Below are 22,489 nucleotides of genomic sequence, written 5' to 3'. Positions count from 1 at the left end.
CTCATTCTATCAGTAGTAGGTAGGCAACAATTTCTTTCTATAAGCTTGTTGTTTTATAAACAAATTTATAACATCAATCATAGAGCAAACAAAGGAAATCACTTACAAGAGTAAATAAGTTACAGACTTTATTAAACCTCACTTTCTAGTGTTTCCACCTGCATATACAAATGATACAAATTACCCATTACTCACACTTACTCAAAAACAAGTATACTCTATTGCTCTGCATCCTGCATTTTATACTTGAACAATATCTTGGCAATCTCTCCATAGTCAACCAGGTGAGACTCTGAAGCTTTTCTTTTTCTTTTCCCTCACCTGCACTTCCCATTGCATGTTTATTCAACCAATCTGTGTTACTGAACACAATTTTCAGTTATGACAAAAAATGCCTCATTTTATATTTATGAAGGTGTACCCATAGTGCAGATTTCTACAAATAGATTTCCAAGTAAAGGATAAACACATTCATGACTTTGGTAAAGATTACCAAATGTCTCGGCATAGTGGCTGGATCATTTTACATTCCTATCAGCAATGTTTGAGCATGCCTACTTCCCCCAATTTCTTTATTTTTTTTAAGATTTATTTTTTTTATTTATGCATACAAGAGCTGGGGTGTAGGCCAGAGGTGTGTGGGGGAAAGGATTCACCAGAAACAGAATGGGGAGCAGAACAGGGGTATCTACTGAAATATATTACTGAGAGGAGCAGTGGAGTAAACGGGAGAGGTCTGCTGTACCTGGCCAGGGAGCTAACCCCATGGTGCAGCAGACCTCTCCTGTCTCGCCTGCTGCTCCCCTCAGTAATGTATTTCGGTCAGTCTGCCTGTTTTGTTCCCCAATCTGCCTCTGGCCTATACCCCAGTTTTTTTTGTTTTTTTTTTTAAATAGAGGCATGTTTTATTTATTTGTTTGTTTGTTTTGTTTATACATGCATTGGGTACAGTCAGAAGCGCAGGAGGGTGAGAGAATTCACCAGAGCCAGAGCAGGGAGCAGAGCAGGCAGATCGACGAAATACACTGCTGAGGGGAGCAGCGGGCGGCAGGAGAGGTCTGCGCGCCATGTGGGACCCTCCTCCGGTGGCCGGGGAGCAGCCGGGGATCGAACCAGAGCCGCAGAGGCTGCGGGCAGCTTCGCAACCCAGCGCTCAACCGCTGCGCCACCGGGGAGGCCTATACCCCAGTTCTTGCATGCATAAATAAATAAATCTTTAAAAAAAAATAAAATAAGAAGGATCATCAATTTGAATGACGACAGAGAACAAATTTTCAAATTTCCCAGAATAATATAATCTCTATAGACATGGAATTTAATTTTCTAATATGTAGGCACAGACAGCCTCATCAAGCAACTTCCTTACACAATGACAATTTCTCAATTTTTGGTTTTTATGAAGTGAGAGGGCAAATTTTTATCAAAAAAGATTATGATGTTCATAAGCGCCCATATGTGTATCTATGTGGTAGTGATGGGGTAAGGAAGAAAAGAGTTGAAAGGGAGATAACAGACTTGAGTAAGGAAAAGGGACAAACATCAGGCGATACATATGACAGAATAAGAAAGGGTAGGGAACAAGAGAGGTAGAGAAGGAGAAGGGAGGGAAAGAGGTAGGGAGAGATGGGGGTGGAGAGAGAAAAAGAACGAGAGAAAGTGAGAAAGCTCATTCATTCCTGACCAGGAAGGAGGTCCAGCATCATTCACAAAACTTAGAGACAATGAAAGGAGAACAGTGCGGCGCTATCACATAGCCCTGGATGCAGGCTAAACTGTAAGTACAATCTAAACAATTTATTACATAGTATACATGGTACAGTGCTAATCAAGGAGGTTATAATTTACTTATGAAAAGAAGACTGAATTGTAAAAAGGAAATAGATATAGAAGTTTAAAAATACAATAGCACATCAAATTAACTACTTTTTTGTTGAGTCATAATAAGAACCATTATACTTGAATTCAACAATTCTTGAGCACCATAGTAAAAGACTGTGGGAAACAAAAGTAAGACATTTAAAGAAAAAAACTCAAAGAAAAAGTATTTTAAGTAGACAGATCTAAAAGCAAAGCTACTTCTAAATAGACAGGTCTAAAAACAATAACCTTATCTCTTGACTTTTTTTGACAATCAGAACTGCTATTGGACATCTTACAAACTTTGTTATAAGGTGAGTAATTCAAAAGTCCACGGTGCCTAAGGTGAGCAAGATCTTCGAGAACAAGTCTTTCAGACCTTGAAGGATTAGAGGCATAATCAGAATTTTCACTTGGACTAACACTAGAGATAAAAGAAAAAATACATTTTAGTTTTTAGATCCTATAAGTATTCACTCTAAATTTCGATGCATAAAATAAGAAAACAGACTAACTTCTGAAATACTGCTGGTAATCAGATTCAGTTATGAACTTAAGGCAATCTTCAACTAAAGTTTTAAATAAACTTAGTCTTAAACTAACGATCTATGTCTATCTAGAGTCTCTCTACACAAGGGTTCCTAAAGATTCAAAAAGATATAATAGTAAAAGATTAAGCCTAAAACATGTATTTTTATAGTGAGCCTTAATATATTAAAAAGGCGTTTTCTTAACAAGTAGATAACCTAATATTCTATTTTTTCCCTAAACTATGAGCTATACGCAAAATTATAATAAATTATAACAATGAAATTCATAATTTTACATTTATAAATTAATGTCATAAATTAAATTGTACATGTGATTTTACTTACTTACCTGAACAACGCTTCTCCTAAATTCTGCAAACTCCATTCTGTTAACTTCAGTTCATGTCTTAAGGAAGCAACATTTGCAAGCAAACTTTCTTCTTCATTGTCTTTATTACAGAAGTCTGACAAACTAGATTCCATTTCTTAAAAAAAAGAAATGAATTTCTCATACCTTGCCTGAAACAATCTGTGGGGTCAGTCAAAATACTCACACACTAAACGAATTTAACCCATTATTTTCCTTTTTCAAGTGTGAAATTGCTCATGTTGACTTAAAACAAAATAAAACAAAACCTGTTAACATTAATTTCTCTGTAGTATAAAGCCATAATGGAAGTTTTAATGAGTCAAGTTTTCAGTAAAGCCAGGGTCTAGTTAACAATTTTGTTAACCCAGTAATTTTATTCCAAGTCAAAGACTAAGAAACTAAGAATAAGGCAAGTTAAATAACTTGCTTAAGGTCACATAAAGTGTAAATAGCAGAACCAAGATTTGAACCTAGGTCATCAGGATCCAAACACATTTTTGAATTTACATAATCACATTACAAGGTCTGTGTATCTGATAAAATTGGCATAGTTACTGTCATTCATATTTTCTTAGAGGCAATTTATCACCTTTACCTGGTAATGTCTCATTCACAAGAGCTAAAATTTTAAAAAACACATACATTCACATCACAACTACAGAGATTAAATTGACATTTGTGAGGTTAATTTAGAAATGTTAAGAAGTTTTTGTCTTTCAACTGATTAATAACTCGGGTTGTGAAACTCTCTACTGAGTACCTTTGCACATAAAAATTCTGATAAAGTACATTTTATTATCACCAATACATGTAATTATGTATTAAATATGTATTAATAATGAATGAATACAACAGAAACTAAAATTTTATCATCTCTTCTACTCCCATAGATATGCCTTCATAATCTTAAAATTCCATTCCTTTTTTCAGATCCCATATACCTTTGTCATTGTAGCTTCTCTTTCATCAGCCTTCTAGAATTCTGACATCTCAGGCTCCAAAAGATTAGGAGTCCTGTGTATTAAGCTCAGGACTAAGGCACTTGGAGAAGCTCAGTATTTTCAGGCAATAAACTATCATTACTGAACTGGCCTTCCTTTCTTTCATTCAGCTAAAAGCAGTAAGATTTTTATACCTCACTCAAAATCTTTCAGATGTTAAGAAGATTTAAAACTCTCACCTTAACAAAAGAAACTGTGTTTGGAAATTAAATGAGACGCTGTGCGTGCTTAGTAGAGAAACTGTTTTTATCCTTTTTCCCCCCTTTTGTTTCACAAATTTGCTTCTGTGTAAGAACACTCCGACAGAAGGCAATGGATCAGGTCCCCATTCTGCTTTATCTCTTCAACATCTCCAGCTCCCTACACGCTGGTGAAGGGGAAAAAAAAAAAAGAAAAAGAAAAATCGGGCAAATTCTAAAATGCTATCCAATGTTATGCTTCAACTGAATTATGCTTTTTATCCAACACCTCCTGAGTATTTTGCTGTAATTTAATGCTCTCACTTCCGAAGTATCCATGCATATGTTCGAAACCCCAATATTTTCATTTCCTAGTGGCTCATTTAAAGTCAAATATTCCTCCTCCCTTCAACCTGCAGTGGTTACACACGGTCCGTGCACAGGGGAGCAAGCCCGCCATGCAACCCACAGGCCCTGATAACGTCATCTTTGGACCTATTAACGCGCCCTCAGGAGTTCACAGACACACCCATCACGTCGAAAAACAGGCGTTCCTTGTACCCCCGGGCATGCAACGGGATGGGCTGTCGAAGGAGAGAGTCCTCTTTTGGCAAAGAGAGCGTAGCTTTCTCCTGAGAAAGCTCAATTTGACAGAACCGTTCCTAAGTCATCTGCGAGAAGCTGAGGAAAACATGCCATCTTCCTTTCTGATCTCTCTCCACCTAACACACAACCTGCAGAGCAGCGCGCGCGAGGAGACGACGCGGGCAGCGCGTCCGCCCCAACGGAACCAAACTCCAGGCTGGCCCGTTTTTACCGTCCAAGAGGCAGTCGCTCCCCACCCAGGCCGTGCTGGGGTGAAAGACCCACCCGCCGGCGGCGCAGGCCGCGCTCTCGTCTGCGCTCGGAAGCCTCGGACACCGTGGCGGGCCTCGGGCGTGGAAGCATCAGACACACCACGCGGAGGCACGGAGAACCCCGACGCGGAGTTCGAACGGCCGCGGGAGCCGTTAAGGAGGAGCCTCCGCTGCCGTGGCCCCGCCCCGCGCGCAAGCTCGGCGTGTGGCGACGCCAGAGTCGCGGGGCCTGTCGGGAATCGTAGTCTGAGCGCGTCCGAGCCCGCTCACCCGGAACTACATTTCCCATAACCACCGCCACGACGCCCATTGGTGTGGGACAAGCCAAGGGAACGCGCGGCCGTCAGTGTGGGAGGCGGGCCCTGCCGGACCTGAAACGCCGCAGACCTAGGAAGATGCGGAAAGAGGCGACTGGCCCCGCCCTCGGTGCCTACCCTTTGGGGGCCGGCCTTTCGCGGCAGAGCGAGCGGCCGCCTCAGGTAGTCTCCTCAGACTCCCGGTCTCCCTGCCAACCACGAGGAGCGAAGAGGAGCAAAGCGGAGCCTGGGAGCCTCTAACCCACGCCTCCTTTCGACGCGAAACCTCCTCGGCAGGGATGGGCGTCAGGCTCGGGCGGCCCTTCCCGGTGCTCCTCCTGGCCGCGCTGTCCCCGGGGCTCCTACTGGGGGCGGCCGGCTTCACGCCCTCCTTGGACAGCGACTTCACGTTCACGCTTCCGGCCGGCCAGAAGGAGTGTTTCTACCAGCCCATGCCCCTGAAGGCCTCGCTGGAGATCGAGTACCAGGTGAGCGTGGCGGGTGAGTCAGCCCCTGCCCGGAGCGCAGCTGCACCGCGGCGTCGCCCTCGCTCTCGTAGGAACTTACCGCGGACGGCGGGGGCCGCGGGGGGACCCGGCCAGTTCCGCGCAGGCGCGCGAGCGGCGCCCGCGTTGCCAGGGGGACCCAGCGCCGAGGCGGGTCCCCCGGGACTGCCCGCTGGCTTCCCCTTTCCTCGGGTCGGAAGCAGGCCAGCTTTCGTGATGTCGGTGCTTTTCCTCTTTGTGTCATAGTTCGCCCATCTCTTTTCTGCCCAGCGGACGCTCCCAGGCTGAGAATTTCACAATACGGACTCGTACACGTTCTCCTCCTTCATTGGACGAGATGATGACACTAGTCTAAATTCCGCCCCCCCCCCACCTCCTGCACCCAATTCTGATCAATCTTCATTGTCATAACTTCAGTTAAGGATCTTTGGGTTGTGACCAGTGTGACTAAAATGATCCGATTTGGGTATAGGTCGAAATGGTACTTTTTTTTTTTCTAGGTTATAGATCATTTTTAAGTAAATATATAATTGCATGCTAAAACTTTATAACTTTGTGCATTTTAAGCATTTCTCCCTTATCGGTTTTCTTTAGGATCTGCATCATGTTAATATAGGGGTTGCCTTAATTTGTCTAGTCATTCTGGTGGAGGGTCATTTAGAAGTCTCATTGGTTCCACACATCTGTTTCCTGGTAGCGCTGCAATAATAATAACGATAATAATAAATAACAGATGCATTGATGCGGTTCATCTTTTAATTTTTTTACAAGTTAATCAGAATTTAATTTTTTAAAAGTTGATGTATAGAATCTTTTTCAATAACAGATACTGTCACATAGAGGGCAAAATTAAAAGTTTCTGTACAATACTCATCAGAAGAAACTTACAGAATTTGATTATTTGTGGATGCAAAAGGTAAGAGTATACACTGAATTATCTAAAGTCACAGTTAATGAACAAAATTGAGTTTAGAACTCAACATTTTTTGATTTCTAATCCAGTTCAAAAGCACAGATCAGTTAGCACAAATCCCATGAGCTAATAATTCCAGAGGGGGAGAAGATCACATAAACGTAAAGATTCCTAGTTTTCAAAGACCCTTATATTTAAGGGGTACTGGCTTCTAAGTAGGTAATTTCAATAAAGTATGATTAAGTGCTCTAAAGGACCACTTTTCTGGGGTTTCAGAAGAGGATTCCTGGAGAAAATTTGAATCTAGAAAGATGCTTAAGTGATACAGGAATACCATGAAGGAGGGACATTTCAGAAAGAGGAATAAAATGAATACAAAGTTCCAAAAATGTATAATGTGTTTTGCTAGTGGGCAGTATGGCGAGGACACTACTAGCACAGAATTTTTATTAGACTGTAAGTCTAGGGTGGGAGTAAGGAGAAGAGTTTGGCTCCAATGATTAGGAGGTAAAATCATGGATAATGAAGCTTAGCCATTTGTGCTTTGTTCTTATTTTATACAAGGACCATTTAAGTAATGTGGTAAAATAGTGAAAAATGTTTTTCAGTTAGGTCACCGGATGGATATAACAAGTTTGGAAGTTGGATTTAAGGAGGGCAAAATTACAGGCAAGAAAACCAACTAGAGGATTAGTGAAATAGTCTAGGTAAGAAAATAATTTATATTAATTCAGAAATGCACCATTATTAACACAGGAATTAGGAAGGAAATATGTTTTCACTGCTGATCACTCTTTGTTTTTTAAAAAATAATTCATTATTTTTGTGTAGAAGACCTCTGGGGTATAGGCCAGAGTGACAGAGAGGTGAGAGGATTCACCAGAGTGGGGAGCAGAACATGCAGATTGACTGACATACACTGATGAGGGGCGCAGTGGGCATAGCAGGAGAGGTCTGCTGTGCCATGTGGGTTAGCTCTCTGGCCAGGGATGGAACTCCTGCTGTGATCACTTTATAGTGCTGGGATTTAACCCCTTGCGCCACCAGGGAGACCCTCTTTCCATTTTTTTTTTTAATTAATAAACTTTATTTTTGGAAGAGATGTAGATTTGTAGAATAATTGAACACGTACTAAAAAGTTCTCACATGCCCCATTACACCTATACACAGGTCCCTCTCTTACATCTTGCATTAGTGTGTTACATTGTTGGAATTATTGAACCAACTTTGATACATTATTAACTAAAATTCATAACACAATAAGGTTCATTATTTGTCTTGTATAATTTGTGTTTTAATAAATGCAAAATTGTTACTTACATATCATATACATCATTACAAGATCATACAAGAGTTTCACCAATTTAAAATTCCATGTTAGATCTGTTCTTCTCTCCCTGACCCTCCCCTCCCTTCATCCCTACACCAAACTCCTTGCAACCAGTTATTTTGTGTCCATATTTTGCTTTTTTCAGAATGTCATATGGTTGGAATCATAAAGTATGTAACCATTTCACACTGGCTTCTTTCAGTTAACACTGTGCTTTAAGATTCTTCCTTATCTTTATAGGACTTGGTAACTCATGGCTAAATAATACTCCATTATATGGACTAACTGAAGTTTATCTGTTTACTTATTGAAAAATACCTGGAGGGCTTCCAAGTTTTCCTAATTATGAGTAACATATGTGCAGGTGTTTGTGTAAGAATGTTTTCAGTTCAACTGGGCAGATACCTAGGGACTTTACATTGTCTTATAAGACTGTTACTTTTGTGGAAAATGACAAACTGGTTTCCAAAATGGCTGTATTTTGAATTCCAGTAACAATGAATTCAAGTTCCTATTTCATATTCTTACCAGCATTTGGTTGTCCCAGTTTGGAGATTTTTGCCATTCTAATAGGTAATATCTTTTTTTTTTAATAATTTTTTAAAAAAATTATTTATTTATGCATACAAGAACTGGGGTACAGGCCAGAGGTTCAGAGAATTCACCAGAGACAGAGTAGGGAGCAGAACAGGCAGATCAACTAAAATAGACTGCTGAGGGGAGCAGCGGGCGAGACAGGAGAGGTCTGCTGCGCCATGTGGGTTGCTTCCTGGCTGCCTGAGGGTTCGAACTCATGGCTGCAGTGGCTGCGGATAGCTTCATAGGTTGCATCTTAACCCTTTGCGCCCAGTAAGGAGGCCCGGTAATATCATTATTGTTTTAATTTGTAATTCAAATGGTGAACATCTTTTCATATTTATTTGACATCTGTGTCTTTATGAAGTATCCAGGTTTTTTGCCCATTTTTAAAATGGGATGTTTGTTTTCTTCTTGAGTTGAAAGAGTTGTGTATTTTAGTTGCAAATCCTTTGTAATATTAGTTTTGCAAATATTTTCTCCCAGTCTGCTTTTATCTGCTTTAAAAATAAAAAATACTTAGTAGAAGTACTGGGGTATAAGCCTGAGAGGATTCACCAGAGACCAAGTGGGGAGCAGAACAGGCAGATCTACTGAAATACACTGCTAAGGGAAGCAGTGGGCTAGACAGGAGTGATAGGTAGGCTAGCTGTCTGGCCAAGGGTTGAACTCAGGCCACAGTGGTGATAGTGCTGAGACTTAACCCCTAGGCCTCCAGGGAGGCCCTGCCTGTTTATTTTCTTAGCTGTTTTTTGCAAAAAAAACAGATGTTTTTCAATTTTAATGAAATCCTTTTCATTAAATTTTTCATTAAATCCATTTCATTCAAATTTTTTCCTCTACAGAGGTTGCTTCAGGTTACCTATCTATAAACTCATCACCAGGCCAGTAGTCACCTGGGTTTTCCCTTTGGTTGCCTTCTAGAAACTTTAGTCTGTAACATTTTACATTTAGAGTTAATGTTTGTGAAAAGTTAAGGCCTGCCTGTACCCTGGGTTGACATTTTTTTGATTGTGTATGTCCAGTTCCAGAACCATTTGTATAAAAAGACTTTCTCCATCTTCTGTGAAAGATCAGTTGATGTATTTGTGTGAGTCTATTTCTGGGCTTTCTATTCTGGTCCATTGAACTATTTGCTCTTTTGCCAATACAACACTGTCTTGACTACTGACTTTGTAAAGTCTTGAACTTGGTGGTGACCACCCTCTGACTTTGTTGTTCTTTTTCATTATTGTGTTGAGTAATCTTATACCTTTCCGTGTAAATTTTAGAATTAGTTTGTTGAAATCCAAAAAGGAACTTGCTGGAATTCTCATTGGTATTCTGTTGAATCTTAGGGACAAATTGGGAATAATTGGCATCTTAACAATTTGAGACTTCCTTTCCATGAACATAAAATATCTCTCCATATATTTAGATTATCTTTTCTTTCTTTCCATCACTTTTTTTTTTTTTTTTTTTTTTTTTTATTTTATTTATTTATTTGTTTGTTTGTACAAGCACTGGGTACAGTCAGAAGCGCGGGAGGGTGAGAGAATTCACCAGAGCCAGAGCGGAGAGCAGAGCAGGCAGAAGGACCGAAGCACACTGCTGAGGGGAGCAGCGGGCGGCAGGAGAGGTCTGCACGCCATGTGGGACCCTCCTCTGGTGGCCGGGGAACAGCCGGGGATCGAACCGGCGCCGCAGAAGCTGCGGGCAGCTTCGCAACCCAGCGCTCAACCGCTGCGCCACCTGGGAGGCCCTCTTTCCATCACTTTTTGTGGTTAACATGACTTTTCTGTATTAACATTATATCCTAAGACTTGGCTGTTACCACAAAATAGTTTATGTTTTTGTTTTGTCTTATCTTTTGGAATTTCTACACAATTATCTGTGAATAAAAAGTTTTAATTCTTCCTTCCCAATATGTACACCTTTTTCTTGCCTGCCTTCTTGCATTTTCTGGTGCTTCCAGTATAATGTTGAATAGGAGTAGTGAGTGAGGATGTTGTTTCATTCCTGATTATTAGGGAAAAGCATCTAGTTTCTTGCCATTTTAGTATGATGTTAGCTAATGGTTTTTTTGTAGCTGTTTCTTATCAATTGGGGAGCATTCCTCTGTATTGGTAGTTTGGTCTGTTTGTTGTATGTGTATTGAATTTTACCAAATGATTTTCTGCATCTTATTAAGCATACCATTGATTTTTCTTTAGCCTATTGATGTGATGGATATTAATTGATTTTTGAATGTATATGAGTGATCATGAGATTTTTTTTATACATTGCTGGATTTTTTGGAGAATTTTTGTATTTATGTTCATGAAAAATTAATGATCTGTGACTTTCTTTTTTTTGTAATTGTCTTCATTTGTTTTATGGTATTAGGGTAATGTCCTCATAGAATGAGTTGGGAAGTGTTCGCTCTAGTTCCATTTTCTGGAAGAGATAATTAAGAATTGGTATTGTTTTGTCTGTATGTTTGGTAAGACTTACTATTGAAACCATCTAGGCCTGATGTTTTTTCTTTGGGGGAGGTTTTGCACTTACTAATTCACAGGCATTCTGTACATATTAATTTCTCAACTCAGATCTTTGTACATGGTAGTGAAATTTTGAACTGTAAATTTGCTTGATATGTAATACTGTAGATTATTTGCTGAGCTTTGTATTATTTTAATCTATATGACTTGTGGCAAAGATCAACAAGCTCTTTTGTGGTCTCTATATGCCAGTGCGCTTTTTTTTTTTTTTAAGTTCATTGAAGATGTGACCATTCAAAAGTCCTACTTTTAAGTATAAGTCTCAGTTTGTGCTCTGCATTTTGCAGCCTCAAAACCTCATCCCCTGTCATTATGGGGGCATTGAACCCCCATACATTTAGGTATTAAATAACAAAAATCCAAAATTTAAAAATCTAATTGCTTAATTGAGAAAGTTTGAGATCAAGTCGTGGTCGCTAAATGTTTTTGTTCAGTTGACTATCTTCCAGAAATTTTTTACTCGAGTCTGTTAAGTCTTCTTAGATTTCCAGTGTTGTTATGGATTATTTGCATATGTTTTGTTCATTTCATTGGGATTTAAAGAAGAAAAAACATATATGTATATAGCTAACCATTTGAAACTAGTTCTGTTGATTAGTAAGATTATATCATTCCATTAAAACCACCAAGGAAAATAAAATGGAGTGTTATATAGGGAAAATGAGTAGCCATTGGAGGCAGATTGCTGAGTTCACATATTGACCATGGCCCTTATACTTATTGTAGCTTCTTAGAAAATTACTTCTCTGTGCCAGTGTCTTCCATTTTAACAAAAATGAGAATTGGTAAGACCTTTCTTTCAGAGTTGTTTTGAGGAATAAATTAATGTACATAAAGCACTTAAACAATGTGTGGCATAACTCTAATTGTAAACTGCTACCATTATCATCATCATCATGACATCTTGAAACTGTAAAAGAATAGGTCATGTTCACTGACCAGTAAGTTAACAGCCTACTTGGAACACATGGTTCACATTGAGGACTAATGGGTGAATGCATTGAAGAAATCAGTTGGAGTTAAGACCATGGAGGCCTTGAGTTCCAGGTTAGGAAGTAGTTAATTATTCTTACTTTATTGAAGAGGTGAAAAGATCCTCCATTTGAACTCCTTCTTTACTTCTACTTTACAGAGCTTCTCAATGACAACAGTTTTAGGAAGATTATTGCAGTAATTACCTATAATGCCTAAATTTATGTGATAGCATCAGGAGTTGGAAATTCCAGAAATGAATGGAATTTAACTAGATGATCTTTCTGCTCATTTCTAGCTTGAGTATGAGTCTGTTGATTTTCTTACCCTTCTCAGTTAAAAAAAAAAAAGTTTTCATATGTTTCAAGTAATTTTTAATTTTCAGAATTTGTTATGTGTTCTTTTCTGTGCTTTTCTATAGGTTTTAGATGGAGCAGGATTAGATATTGATTTCCATCTTGCCTCTCCAGAAGGAAGAACCTTAGTTTTTGAACAAAGAAAATCAGATGGCGTTCATACGTAAGTAATCTCTTAGTTGAGTTCCTTGAGTTGAATGCCAATAGGCTATCTGCAGGGAAGGAAATTTAGTACGTTTGATACTGATATCATTATTAAAGATTGTGTATGAACTTTTTAACCAGTCCTTGATAGGCGTCTATCTTAAACTGCCTACCATTAACTTTTTTTTTTGTTGTTCAGATATTTTGTTTTTGATGCTAGTTAAAATTTTTCATTGCTTTAAAGAAGTAAGTGTTCCCTCGGCATTGTGTTCACATTATTAGGGCATTTCAAACTTGCCTTTCTGGCTGGCACAGGCTTTACATTTAACTGTAAGCTAGTGTTCCAGTTTCTTAAACTGCTGACTGTATCATCTTTGCCCATTGTTTTGTTTCTTAAAATAACAGTGTATCTGTGTGTATGTAAATTGTTTTGTCCAATTTTTTACTCAGACAATTTACTCTTAGATAATTAGAAGACCTGAAAGTAAAAGATCCAATCTTAGGAAAGCACACAGAAGGGAAATACTCTCGAGTCTAGAGTTTGAGAAAGGCCCTATATTCTCTTACTACATCTCATGTCCCTTTTCCATATCTCACTGGTGTTTGTTTCATCATTCCATTTAATTATTTTACTACAGTACTTGGTATCATTATTGTGTTAAAACTAAACTAAGTTTATAGGAAGAAGAGCAAATGCATAGCGTCACATATTTGCCATAAACTAGGCTTTGTTTCTAAATTAATCATTCCAGCCCACTGTAAGATAGATTCTTTGATTCCCCAATTCCCATTTTACAGACAAGGAATCTTTACAGACAAGGAGACTCAGAGAAGTTAAATAAGTCTGCAGGGATACACATTTTATTAAGAGGAGGAGGCAGTATGGACCAAAATTCTTGCTTTCTACCATGTGCTGCTTAGAACATCCCTGGCACATAGCACTATGTAAGTACTAGCTGTTATTGTAATTATTGGTCTTTGTTAACCAAAGTACCTGTCATTGATACTCAGTAAATAACTTAGTATATATATGAATGAGGGGGGGAAAGTATCTCAACAATAATTTTTTAAGATATCCCTTTCAGGGCCTCCCCGGTGGCGCAGCGGTTGAGCGCTGGGTTGCGAAGCTGCCCACGGCCTCTGCAGCGCCGGTTCGATCCCCGGCTGCTCCCCGGCCACCGGAGGAGGGTCCCACATGGCGCGCAGACCTCTCCTGCCGCCCGCTGCTCCCCTCAGCAGTGTCCTTCGGTCCTTCTGCCTGCTCTGCTCCCCGCTCTGGCTCTGGTGAATTCTCTCACCCTCCCGCGCTTCTGACTGTACCCAGTGCATGTATAAATAAATAAATAAATAAATCTTTAAAAAAAAAAAAAAAAAAAAGATATCCCTTTCAGTGTTCTTTTTAAAATAGCATTTTACCTATGTAGAGTTCAGGGGGAAAAAAATGCATAAACTATAAATAAGAGATATAGTCAATTTAAAAGACAGTTAGATTAATATGCTTGGAATTAGCTATACTTTCTCTTTGATATATAGAGTAAGAACTACATTTTTAGTTCATCTTTAAATTTCAGATTATAGAAAATGTGTAGACTTTTTCAATTTTCACTTCTCTCCAATTTTCTTGCTTTCATTTAGAGATAAGTTAAAAATAACTGTTAGGAAAAGGGTATCTTCTTTCTTACATAGAATTACCTCATTAAGCATTGGGAGAAAATTTAGTTTTATAAGAGTTCACATTTATTGAGTTCTTTTGATGTGCCAGGCCACTGTTCTAAGCACTTTACATGCATTAGTTTTTTAAGTCTTCACTACAATCTTGTGAAATACATGATATTATCATTTTACCTAGGAGGAATGTGAGCCATAGGACAGTTAAGTTGCTAAAGGATATGCAGGTAATGAGCAGTAAAGTCAGGATTTAAAACTAGGCAGTTCAACTTGTTCCTAATCACTATGCCAGATTTACAGACTCACTTTTTCAAAATTAGATTTAAACAGAAATTTTATCTGTTCCTCCAGAAATCAGGTTTAGTAAAAATGGAGCCTTAAACATCGTAATACATAATAACACTGTCTGGAATGATAAGTCATATGTAACTTTTTCAAGATAACTAAATTAAGTACTACCATAATTCACCAGAACCTATACATCTTGAATTACTCACTAGCTCTATTTCTAGTTGAAAGGAGTATTTTACTCACATTTTTATTTGGATGGTATTTTGTCCCATTTGTAGTAAGAAAATCCCATTCCACACAAATTTAGAGGCATTAATACAAGAATAACTACAAAATATAAAGCATCTTTGTTTTTTATATACATAGCGGAGCTCATCATACATCTGACTCAGTGCTTAAACTGTATTCATATTTGCCCCTGTTCCAGTATAACCTTTTTAGATTTTTTTGCTTTAATCATAATCCCATGAAATTTTAATACCACAGATAGGGTACATACTCATTTTTAAACTGTTTACATCTTCTTCATACATGAAGAGTATGTACAAAAGCTTATTACCCTTTCTATCTGGTGCACTTAAGAATGGTTAAATAAAGCAGAGTAAGATAAAATTAAAAGTTGAAAGTTAAATAAAGCTAGTAACATTAAATTTAACTGTATTTAATTTACTTATATATTATAGTGTCGGTCACATGCAAAATTAGCACTATATAAAACTACGTATTAATAGCAATGTAGTTAAGTTTTAAATCATTTAAAACATTTTCCTGAGAAGTTAATTTCTTAAAAGTACTTTTAGTTAATCTTTTTTTTTTTGCTTGAAATGGAAAAATAACTTTAGCTATGAGTCTATTGTTGGCCTTTTCATCAGCATTTGGCATAATTAATGATGTTGAATAACCTTTGTAGAATTAAATAATAGCTTTATTTAAGGCTCCAAAAAGCATTGAGGATGAAATACAGCTATCTACCAGGAGAGCCTGGAGGCATGAATAGGCACTCGCAGGCCACTTTTTGTTATACTACTTTTAGATCAAGCAGTTGATCAATACAAAGTCTTCTCATCACAGCTTTTCAATTTGCTATAACTTGGTAGCACTGTTCTTACATACATTTTGTGTCTACAATTCATGCTGTTTGTGATATAACCCAGGAAAGCCCAAAGACTGAAATTAAATACTAAATCATAAAGATTTTGTCAGGTAGGATTGATCTTTGGAGGGCCACAAACTGTTGTAGTCCTAATTTTTTTTGCTCCTCTTGAGTAATTTTCAACCCTTTATTGGCAATTTCTTCCTCTCCCCCTGAGAATGCATAATTCAACTAAATGCTATCCTTCAGCATAGTCATGTTGTGATGACATTAATCAGAATATAGTGGAAAGTTTTTCTTAGGAAGTGCCCCAATCTAGGTCATATTACATAATAAAGACATTTTTCTGTTTTTTCTTCTTTAAAAATTTTCTCCACCATATTCAGCAGCATTTGCTTCAGGCTCCTTCTGAAGGTTAAATAAAATCTCAAAAGACAAAAGGCGTGTCATGTTGAGGTTGAGAAGAATGCAGCCAAGCTGTACAGTATTGTAGAAACATCAATTTACTTGACAATCAGAAAACCAAGCTTTGTCTATCCCTATATTAAACTATATAAGCATGGGCAAGTATCTATATGGAAAATTTTACTTACCTTGAGAAGGTCAATTATATCTCCTGATGAGTAAGGATTAAAAGAGAAAATATGAGAAAACTGTGTAAGTTACGAAGTTACACAAGTGTTGGCTAGATTTAAAGTATGTATGTTAACTACTCAGCAGTATGATTGGATTTATAAAAAATAAGCCAGAAATACAGGGAAAAAGATGTTGATTGGTTATAAAGATGAAAATCACATATATCAAATGTTATATTCAGAGAGCTATAGAAAATACAACCTTCTTCAAAATTTAAGTGATTCATTATACTACAGATAAGAAAATTTTAAAACCATTCAGACCAACCTTCCATGAATAGTCAACAAAAACTAGTTTCCATCAAAAAATCATCAGAAAATCACTTTGCTAAATTAGCTCTGCCCAAATCCAGTATCCTCAATATAAAAATGAGATCATCAGTATATTTTGTGTGTTTAGTCAGTAAAAGAAATGCCACTGAGATCAAGCTCTAGTTGGCCACTGGCCTTATCCTAACCTACATTGCAGAGGTACTTAATTGGTAGGAGGCCTGGAAGAAGCATTTAGGAATATCCATTACCGCTTTTAAAAATCAAAATTAACTTTACAGACTAGCCTCAATTGAAGGGCGGTTTGTAGTCATATTTGCATATGAAATGATTTACATTTTAATACTGTAGAAGTATTAATCTTAATTGTGAGGTGTCAGTTTTTAATTGTATCCTTTTACAAAAATGAGATTTACCATAATTTGCTGAGTAAATGCCAATTACACCTAAGTTTTAAGTACTTGATTATGTTCCCAGGTTGCTGTTTCCCCAAGAAATTGTAAATTATCTTTCAATAAATATTAAGTAACTGTCATATCAGTAAGCTGTTCAGTTATTATAAGCCATGTTATTTATCGATAGTTTTTCTTTTTATCCCAAATAATAATATAGAAAACTAAAGATTTGTACTTTTTTAAATACAGGATAGAGACTGAAGTTGGTGATTACATGTTCTGTTTTGATAATACATTCAGCACCATTTCTGAGAAGGTGATTTTCTTTGAATTAATCCTGGATAATATGGGAGAACAGGGGCAAGACCAAGAGGATTGGAAGAAATATATTACTGGCACAGATATGTTGGAGATGAAACTGGAAGACATCCTGGTCAGTATGGTTTTTTAATAAAACCTAACATCAAGAAGCCTTATTGTATCATAGGCTCTAAGCTATGAGCATTTTATGTGCATTATCTCATCTAATCCTTATATAACTCAGAATTATAATCTTCGTCTTTCCAATGAGGACATTGTATTTAGGGAGGTAAGGTAATGTTTCAGTCACAAAGAAAGAGGAAGAACTAGGCTTGGAAGATAGACTCTCACTTAACTATAGAATTCCCTTAGAATGTTTACAAGCAGAAGATGTATTTGAATTCTAGTATACTTGGACATAGGGGAAAAAAACGAAGTTATTTATAAACACTTATGACGTACATTTTTCCCATAGCATACTTACGAAGTTTGATAGTTCTTAATTTGGAGCATTGTTTACATTACACAGACCAGACTTCATGTTACCAGAAACTAGCACTATAGTCAAGTATAAAATCTCTTTAAATACAGCTTTGCTGCTTAAACTTGCCTGAATTATCATAAACATTATAAAGAAATATGAGTGATTGGAATCTCTTTGCGAATAGTATATAGTACTGCCAGAATGGAGGGGAAGCTGATTCTGTTCAGCCACAATTAGATGTAATCAGATGACAGAATTTACTCAGTGATATTTGTAAATAATCTATATTGATTACTGGCAGGAGAAGTAACATGGTTATTGTACATATGAAATTTTTATAGCTTCTAGTATTCTTACAAGTTGGACTTTTTGGTAATAATGTGCTATTTTGATCATGAGGTTTCTTAGGAAAGCAACTATCAAATTACAGGAGACATAGATTAGCTTAAATTTGAATCATATCAGCAGTTATAAATCTTATTAGTACTTCACTGCATTCTCAAGATTCAATTTGTTATGACCATTTAAATATGGCTAAATACCCCTCCAAATTAGTATCACAACAGCAAACTTGAATAATTTTTATTAGCTATCATCCTTACAAATTTAAAAAGAAATGTGCATGGTCTTTAGTTTTTATATGGGAATCTGAATCCCACATTTTTGTTGAAAATATTTGCATTACTAAGTTACCATTGCTTTACAAATATACCCATATGATAAATAACTACACTTCATAGTTTTGTAAGTTTATCAGAACAGTGTGAAATTTTGAATATATTTTTTGCTAAAATGAGGATTTTAAACAGGTAAATGTTTCTAGTGTTTTACTTTAAGCATTAGCACTCTGAGATTTCAAATCTCAACTTCACATAAAATAGCTTACAAGTCACTTCTCACCGGAACTTTATAGTATAGTTTTTACAGAAGATAAGCAATTTAGAATGCTATTAATGAGTAAACTTGTGATCTTGCAACAGGTTTGTATTAAAAACAGTATGGCTATCTAAAATTGAAATACTTTGTAATTTCACTATTTTGAGATAAAAATACAGGTTGTTTTGCTAGATACTAAATTATGCCAGACTAAAATATATTTTCATTATTTTCAAATCACATAGCTTTGCTCCTTTGTTAAGGAACCTACTTATAAATTTAAATATATCAGAACTATTATATCACCTTACAGAAAATATTTAGGTAATCCAAGTAGTAGTACTTTTCCCTTATGAAAATTGCACTTAGATATAAAATTAAAATGATTATCAGTGTACTGTGAAGCACATTTTTAAAGTTGCTAAACATTCTTTTACAGTAAAATTTTTTTATCTACCTCCAGGATTCCATCAGCAGTATCAAGTCCAGACTAAGCAAAAGTGGTCATATCCAAACTTTGCTTAGAGCATTTGAAGCTCGTGATCGGAACATACAAGAAAGCAACTTTGATAGAGTCAATTTCTGGTCTATGGTTAATTTAGTGGTCATGGTGTTGGTGTCCGCTATTCAGGTTTATATGCTGAAGAGTCTATTTGAAGATAAGAGGAAAAGTAGAACTTAAATCTCCAAACTAGAGTATTAAAGTTGAGAGACAAAAAAATGCAATAAGCTGTTACAGACAAGACCATTAATCTTTTCCAAAATGTTTTCAGGCATTACTGTTTAAAACAATTTTAATTTTAATGTGAAAGAAAAATCTTTACTTTTGTCTGTGCAAATACTCTTGTTGCTCCATTTGTACTTAAGAGTATAACAAATATTTTGCAAAGTATACACACATTGAATGTATCCTTATTAATAACCACACTTTCCTAAGTTTGAAAAATAATTTGCAAGTGCCATGGGCCTAATGCAACAGCAAACTACATTCTTTAAGATTGTCTTTCCTAGAAGTTTCTTTATAAATGCAGTATTACAAATTAATTGTACAAGTTTTCAATATATTAAATTAGAAATTATCTGAGAATTACCTAACTATGGGTTTTATATGTATCTTTAGCAGACAAAGACTGAACTTTTCTCTTTTTACACTTGCACCTCTAACATTAGGAGCATAGCTATGAAAAATAGATTAGTGAGATTTTATAAACAAATGTTTCAACATAAAATACTAGCAAAAAGTATTAGTTTTATATATTTTTAGCCTACATCCCCAAGAGCTGACATTTTGATAATTCTTAAAAATGCAAAGTCATACTTCTTAAAATTAGGAAAAATGGGTAAAGATTGCTCAATCTCTGTAGCGATAACATTCTAATTCTCAACTGAAGTGTAATGTGTTAAACTTAAATATAAGGAAAATTTAGGATAATACATTATTACCAGGAGTTGTGAAGGAAATATTGCTAAAAGATCTAGGCCTAACATAAATATCTCCTTTTCTCAATTATAAAAATCAGTGAAAAAGAATTTAGGTCAACTCGGAAATATCTGATTAAAATATAGTTCACTTAAACTACATGTCTAAAATATGTTTGGCTTATCATTGATAACCAATCCTAATATAAACCATGAGGTAATTTCCAATTAAAGTTGTGGTTTTTATTTTTTACAATTGTTTTCAATTATCTTTTATATATATTCAGGTACATCATAAGACCTATTCTAAGGTTAAGCACCAACTATTACAATCTTATCGTAAGTTCTTAAAATGACCTTTCTGATGACTTCATTTATTGGCATTCAAGTAAAGACTGAAAATCACCCACTGAATTCCAAGTTATGAACACTTAATAATTAAGTCTGTAATTTATTGCAGTCGTTGGATTCTTGATTCAAGTACTAGTAATTTAGTTATATCAAAAATAGAATTTTTAAGTTACACCATTTGTAACAGGTGAGTTATAAACAATCAACTTACACATTTGAGTATAGAAGCTCTCTTAGGTTAGTTATTACTGGTATTACTACTAAGCACTAATCCAGAGAGAATGGTTTCATTTATACTCAAAATGGTAAAAAAAAAAAAAGATTTCTCCTTATGCCTGTTGGAGAAGAACAGTATAATCAAAACTACTCTGAAACCTTTAAAAATGAAATAAATGCCATTTATAATCAAGTACCTTAATTGGCCAAGAAAATGATTTCCATGTCTAGGAGTAGCCCCTGTAGCACATACAAACAAAAGGTCAGTAAGATCACTGCCTATTCCTCTTACTCCCTATCCCCTCTTGTGTTAAACTCAAAGAGAAGCAAACTCATAGTACATAAGTAATAAGATTACAGATATAAACTACTGCACCTTTTCTATAAAACTGTGATTAAGAATTCTACCTCTTATGTACGGCTGGTTATTTGTACTGTACTCGGATTCCTTTCCTCACACTGAATTTTTTGTATTTACATACATAATTTGTGCCACTGATTTAAAACCTACGATGCAGTAACTTCTTATATAATGACCTTATTTGGAAAAAGAATTTAGGAGTATTAAGGACAATTTTATTTTTATAGCCACAAAGTGAGATTATTTAAAAAGCAGGTGTTACCTGTATTAACCAAAAAAGTAAAATTTGTTAATATTTAATATTCTGTAATATTTCTAAAGGCATGTTTACCTGTCTTTTTTTTTAAATGTCAGTATTCAATTTCAAACTTAAAATTATGATAAAACTTGAGTAAACTCACTTAACAGCTGATTTTTAATTATATAAACTTATAGTACTGTAATTTAAGGCCTAGAGTTTTACTCTGATTTGCAATTATATCATCAATGTTGTTATTCATGTGACTATCAAGACATGGTGGGTAATAAGTTGTTAAAAAGCACTGAATTACAAATTTACCTGTAATTTTGTTATCTATCCCTAAGCATTGTCATTATGTTGTAAAGTTGACAAAAATTGAATACCTATAATTTGTATAATTGTATGCCTACCCAAACAAAAATTCTTTATCTGAAAGCTTAAAACAAATTGATTTAGCATGTAATGGTTTTTTATCTGAAATGTAACATACTGTCGCTCAAACTGCTTTTATACTGTGGACAGCCATATTAAATGAGTAATGAATACTGAGCTTAGTATATATAATAAAAATTACAATCAAAAATTTACTGATCCTTAAAGACTCATTGTTCTTTAGCCAAGTGTATGTTCCCATCTGAAATTCCATACTTCTCTGCACTTACATTGTGCCTTGCATTTGTTTGTGTATTCACATTGCCTAAACATGCATTGTACTTTAATGGTGATCAAAATACAGACACAAAGATCATCAGTTCTGAAAATAAACACAAGGAGCTTGTCCTACTTCTCTACGCCTGATTTAGTTATAGAATATGGCTCCAACACAATTTGTGATTCTGGTGTCCGTTATGTATCCCTGGCCGATTTGCTACCTGGGTGATCTTAAAATAGCCTATGAGTACCAGTGTTTGGTGGAGGTTGATGTATTATTGGTCATTTCCTTCATACTATCTAGACAAGCCACTCTTACCCACAAACTGGTAGGATTACTCTTAGGTACTTTTGTGTTTCTGTATCCCTATCACTTTCAGATTTCTGGGCTTCCGGAAGGCTTGTGCCATTAGAAACCGGAGCCATATTATACTTAATGTATGTCTGGGGAAAAGGCACAGAATAAGGAATCCAGACTAAGAAAAAATTATGGATGAAAAGGCACATTAACCAGGATTTTGGACCCCTACATGTGGAATCAAAAGGCAGAGCACGGGGAAAACTGAAGGCTTTTCAATGACTGAAGGCTTTTTAATGACCTTTGAGTCAATAGCAAAGTGAACAATGAAAATCAGTTACCCAACATTGAAGTGAACTCCCTTATATGTAAAGAGACTGCCCCCCAATCCTGGAATATTTTAAGTGGCAGTAAGATGTTTCTGACTCTACATCCAGTATCAAAAGGGAGGATAGACCAATTAGCCTTTCTATCCTTAATTCAACTCTAAAAGGATTAGTACTATTAATATCATGCCTAGCTGAGAGAAGAGAC

The 22,489-nt window shown here is 36.2% G+C and overlaps 2 protein-coding genes across 7 annotated transcripts in view; one reads left to right on the top strand and one right to left on the bottom strand.

The window, feature by feature from the left end:
- The window catches only part of CCDC18 (coiled-coil domain containing 18), a 90,692-nt gene extending 85,083 nt beyond the window's left edge, over positions 1–5,609 (bottom strand). For 2 of the 6 annotated variants that reach the window (XM_054691753.1, XM_037501211.2), the window contains exons 1-4: positions 4,808–4,947; positions 3,938–4,125; positions 2,737–2,872; positions 2,107–2,281 (exon numbers count right to left, since the gene is read on the bottom strand). In XM_054691753.1, coding sequence (XP_054547728.1) covers positions 2,107–2,281; positions 2,737–2,870 — 309 coding nt within the window. In that variant the 5' untranslated portion in view covers positions 2,871–2,872; positions 3,938–4,125; positions 4,808–4,947. The other 4 variants (XM_054691754.1, XM_054691756.1, XM_054691755.1 and 1 more) reach the window with 4 other exon arrangements.
- TMED5 (transmembrane p24 trafficking protein 5) lies at positions 5,174–21,806 on the top strand. Its single transcript, XM_037501210.2, has 4 exons — positions 5,174–5,578; positions 12,328–12,425; positions 17,008–17,191; positions 18,882–21,806. Exons 1-4 carry the CDS (start codon positions 5,390–5,392, stop codon positions 19,098–19,100), a joined length of 690 nt encoding a protein of 229 aa, XP_037357107.1. The 5' UTR covers positions 5,174–5,389; the 3' UTR covers positions 19,101–21,806.
- Positions 21,807–22,489: the final 683 nt, after the last annotated feature.

This window comes from Talpa occidentalis, unplaced genomic scaffold (genome assembly GCF_014898055.3).
Source record: "Talpa occidentalis isolate TD23 unplaced genomic scaffold, MPIMG_talOcc4v2.1 talOcc4.9, whole genome shotgun sequence".
Lineage (NCBI taxonomy): Eukaryota > Metazoa > Chordata > Mammalia > Eulipotyphla > Talpidae > Talpa > Talpa occidentalis.
Note: the sequence above shows the minus strand (reverse complement) of the source record. Positions and strands in the feature narration are given on the sequence as shown.

Coding starts and splice junctions, on each gene's coding strand:
- TMED5 (XM_037501210.2), top strand. CDS start 5,390: ATGGGCGTCAGGCTCGGGCGGCCCTTCCCGGTGCTCCTCCTGGCCGCG. Junction 12,426..17,007: donor AAATCAGATGGCGTTCATAC/GTAAGTAATCTC, acceptor TTTTAAATACAG/GATAGAGACTGAAGTTGGTG. Junction 17,192..18,881: donor TGAAACTGGAAGACATCCTG/GTCAGTATGGTT, acceptor ATCTACCTCCAG/GATTCCATCAGCAGTATCAA.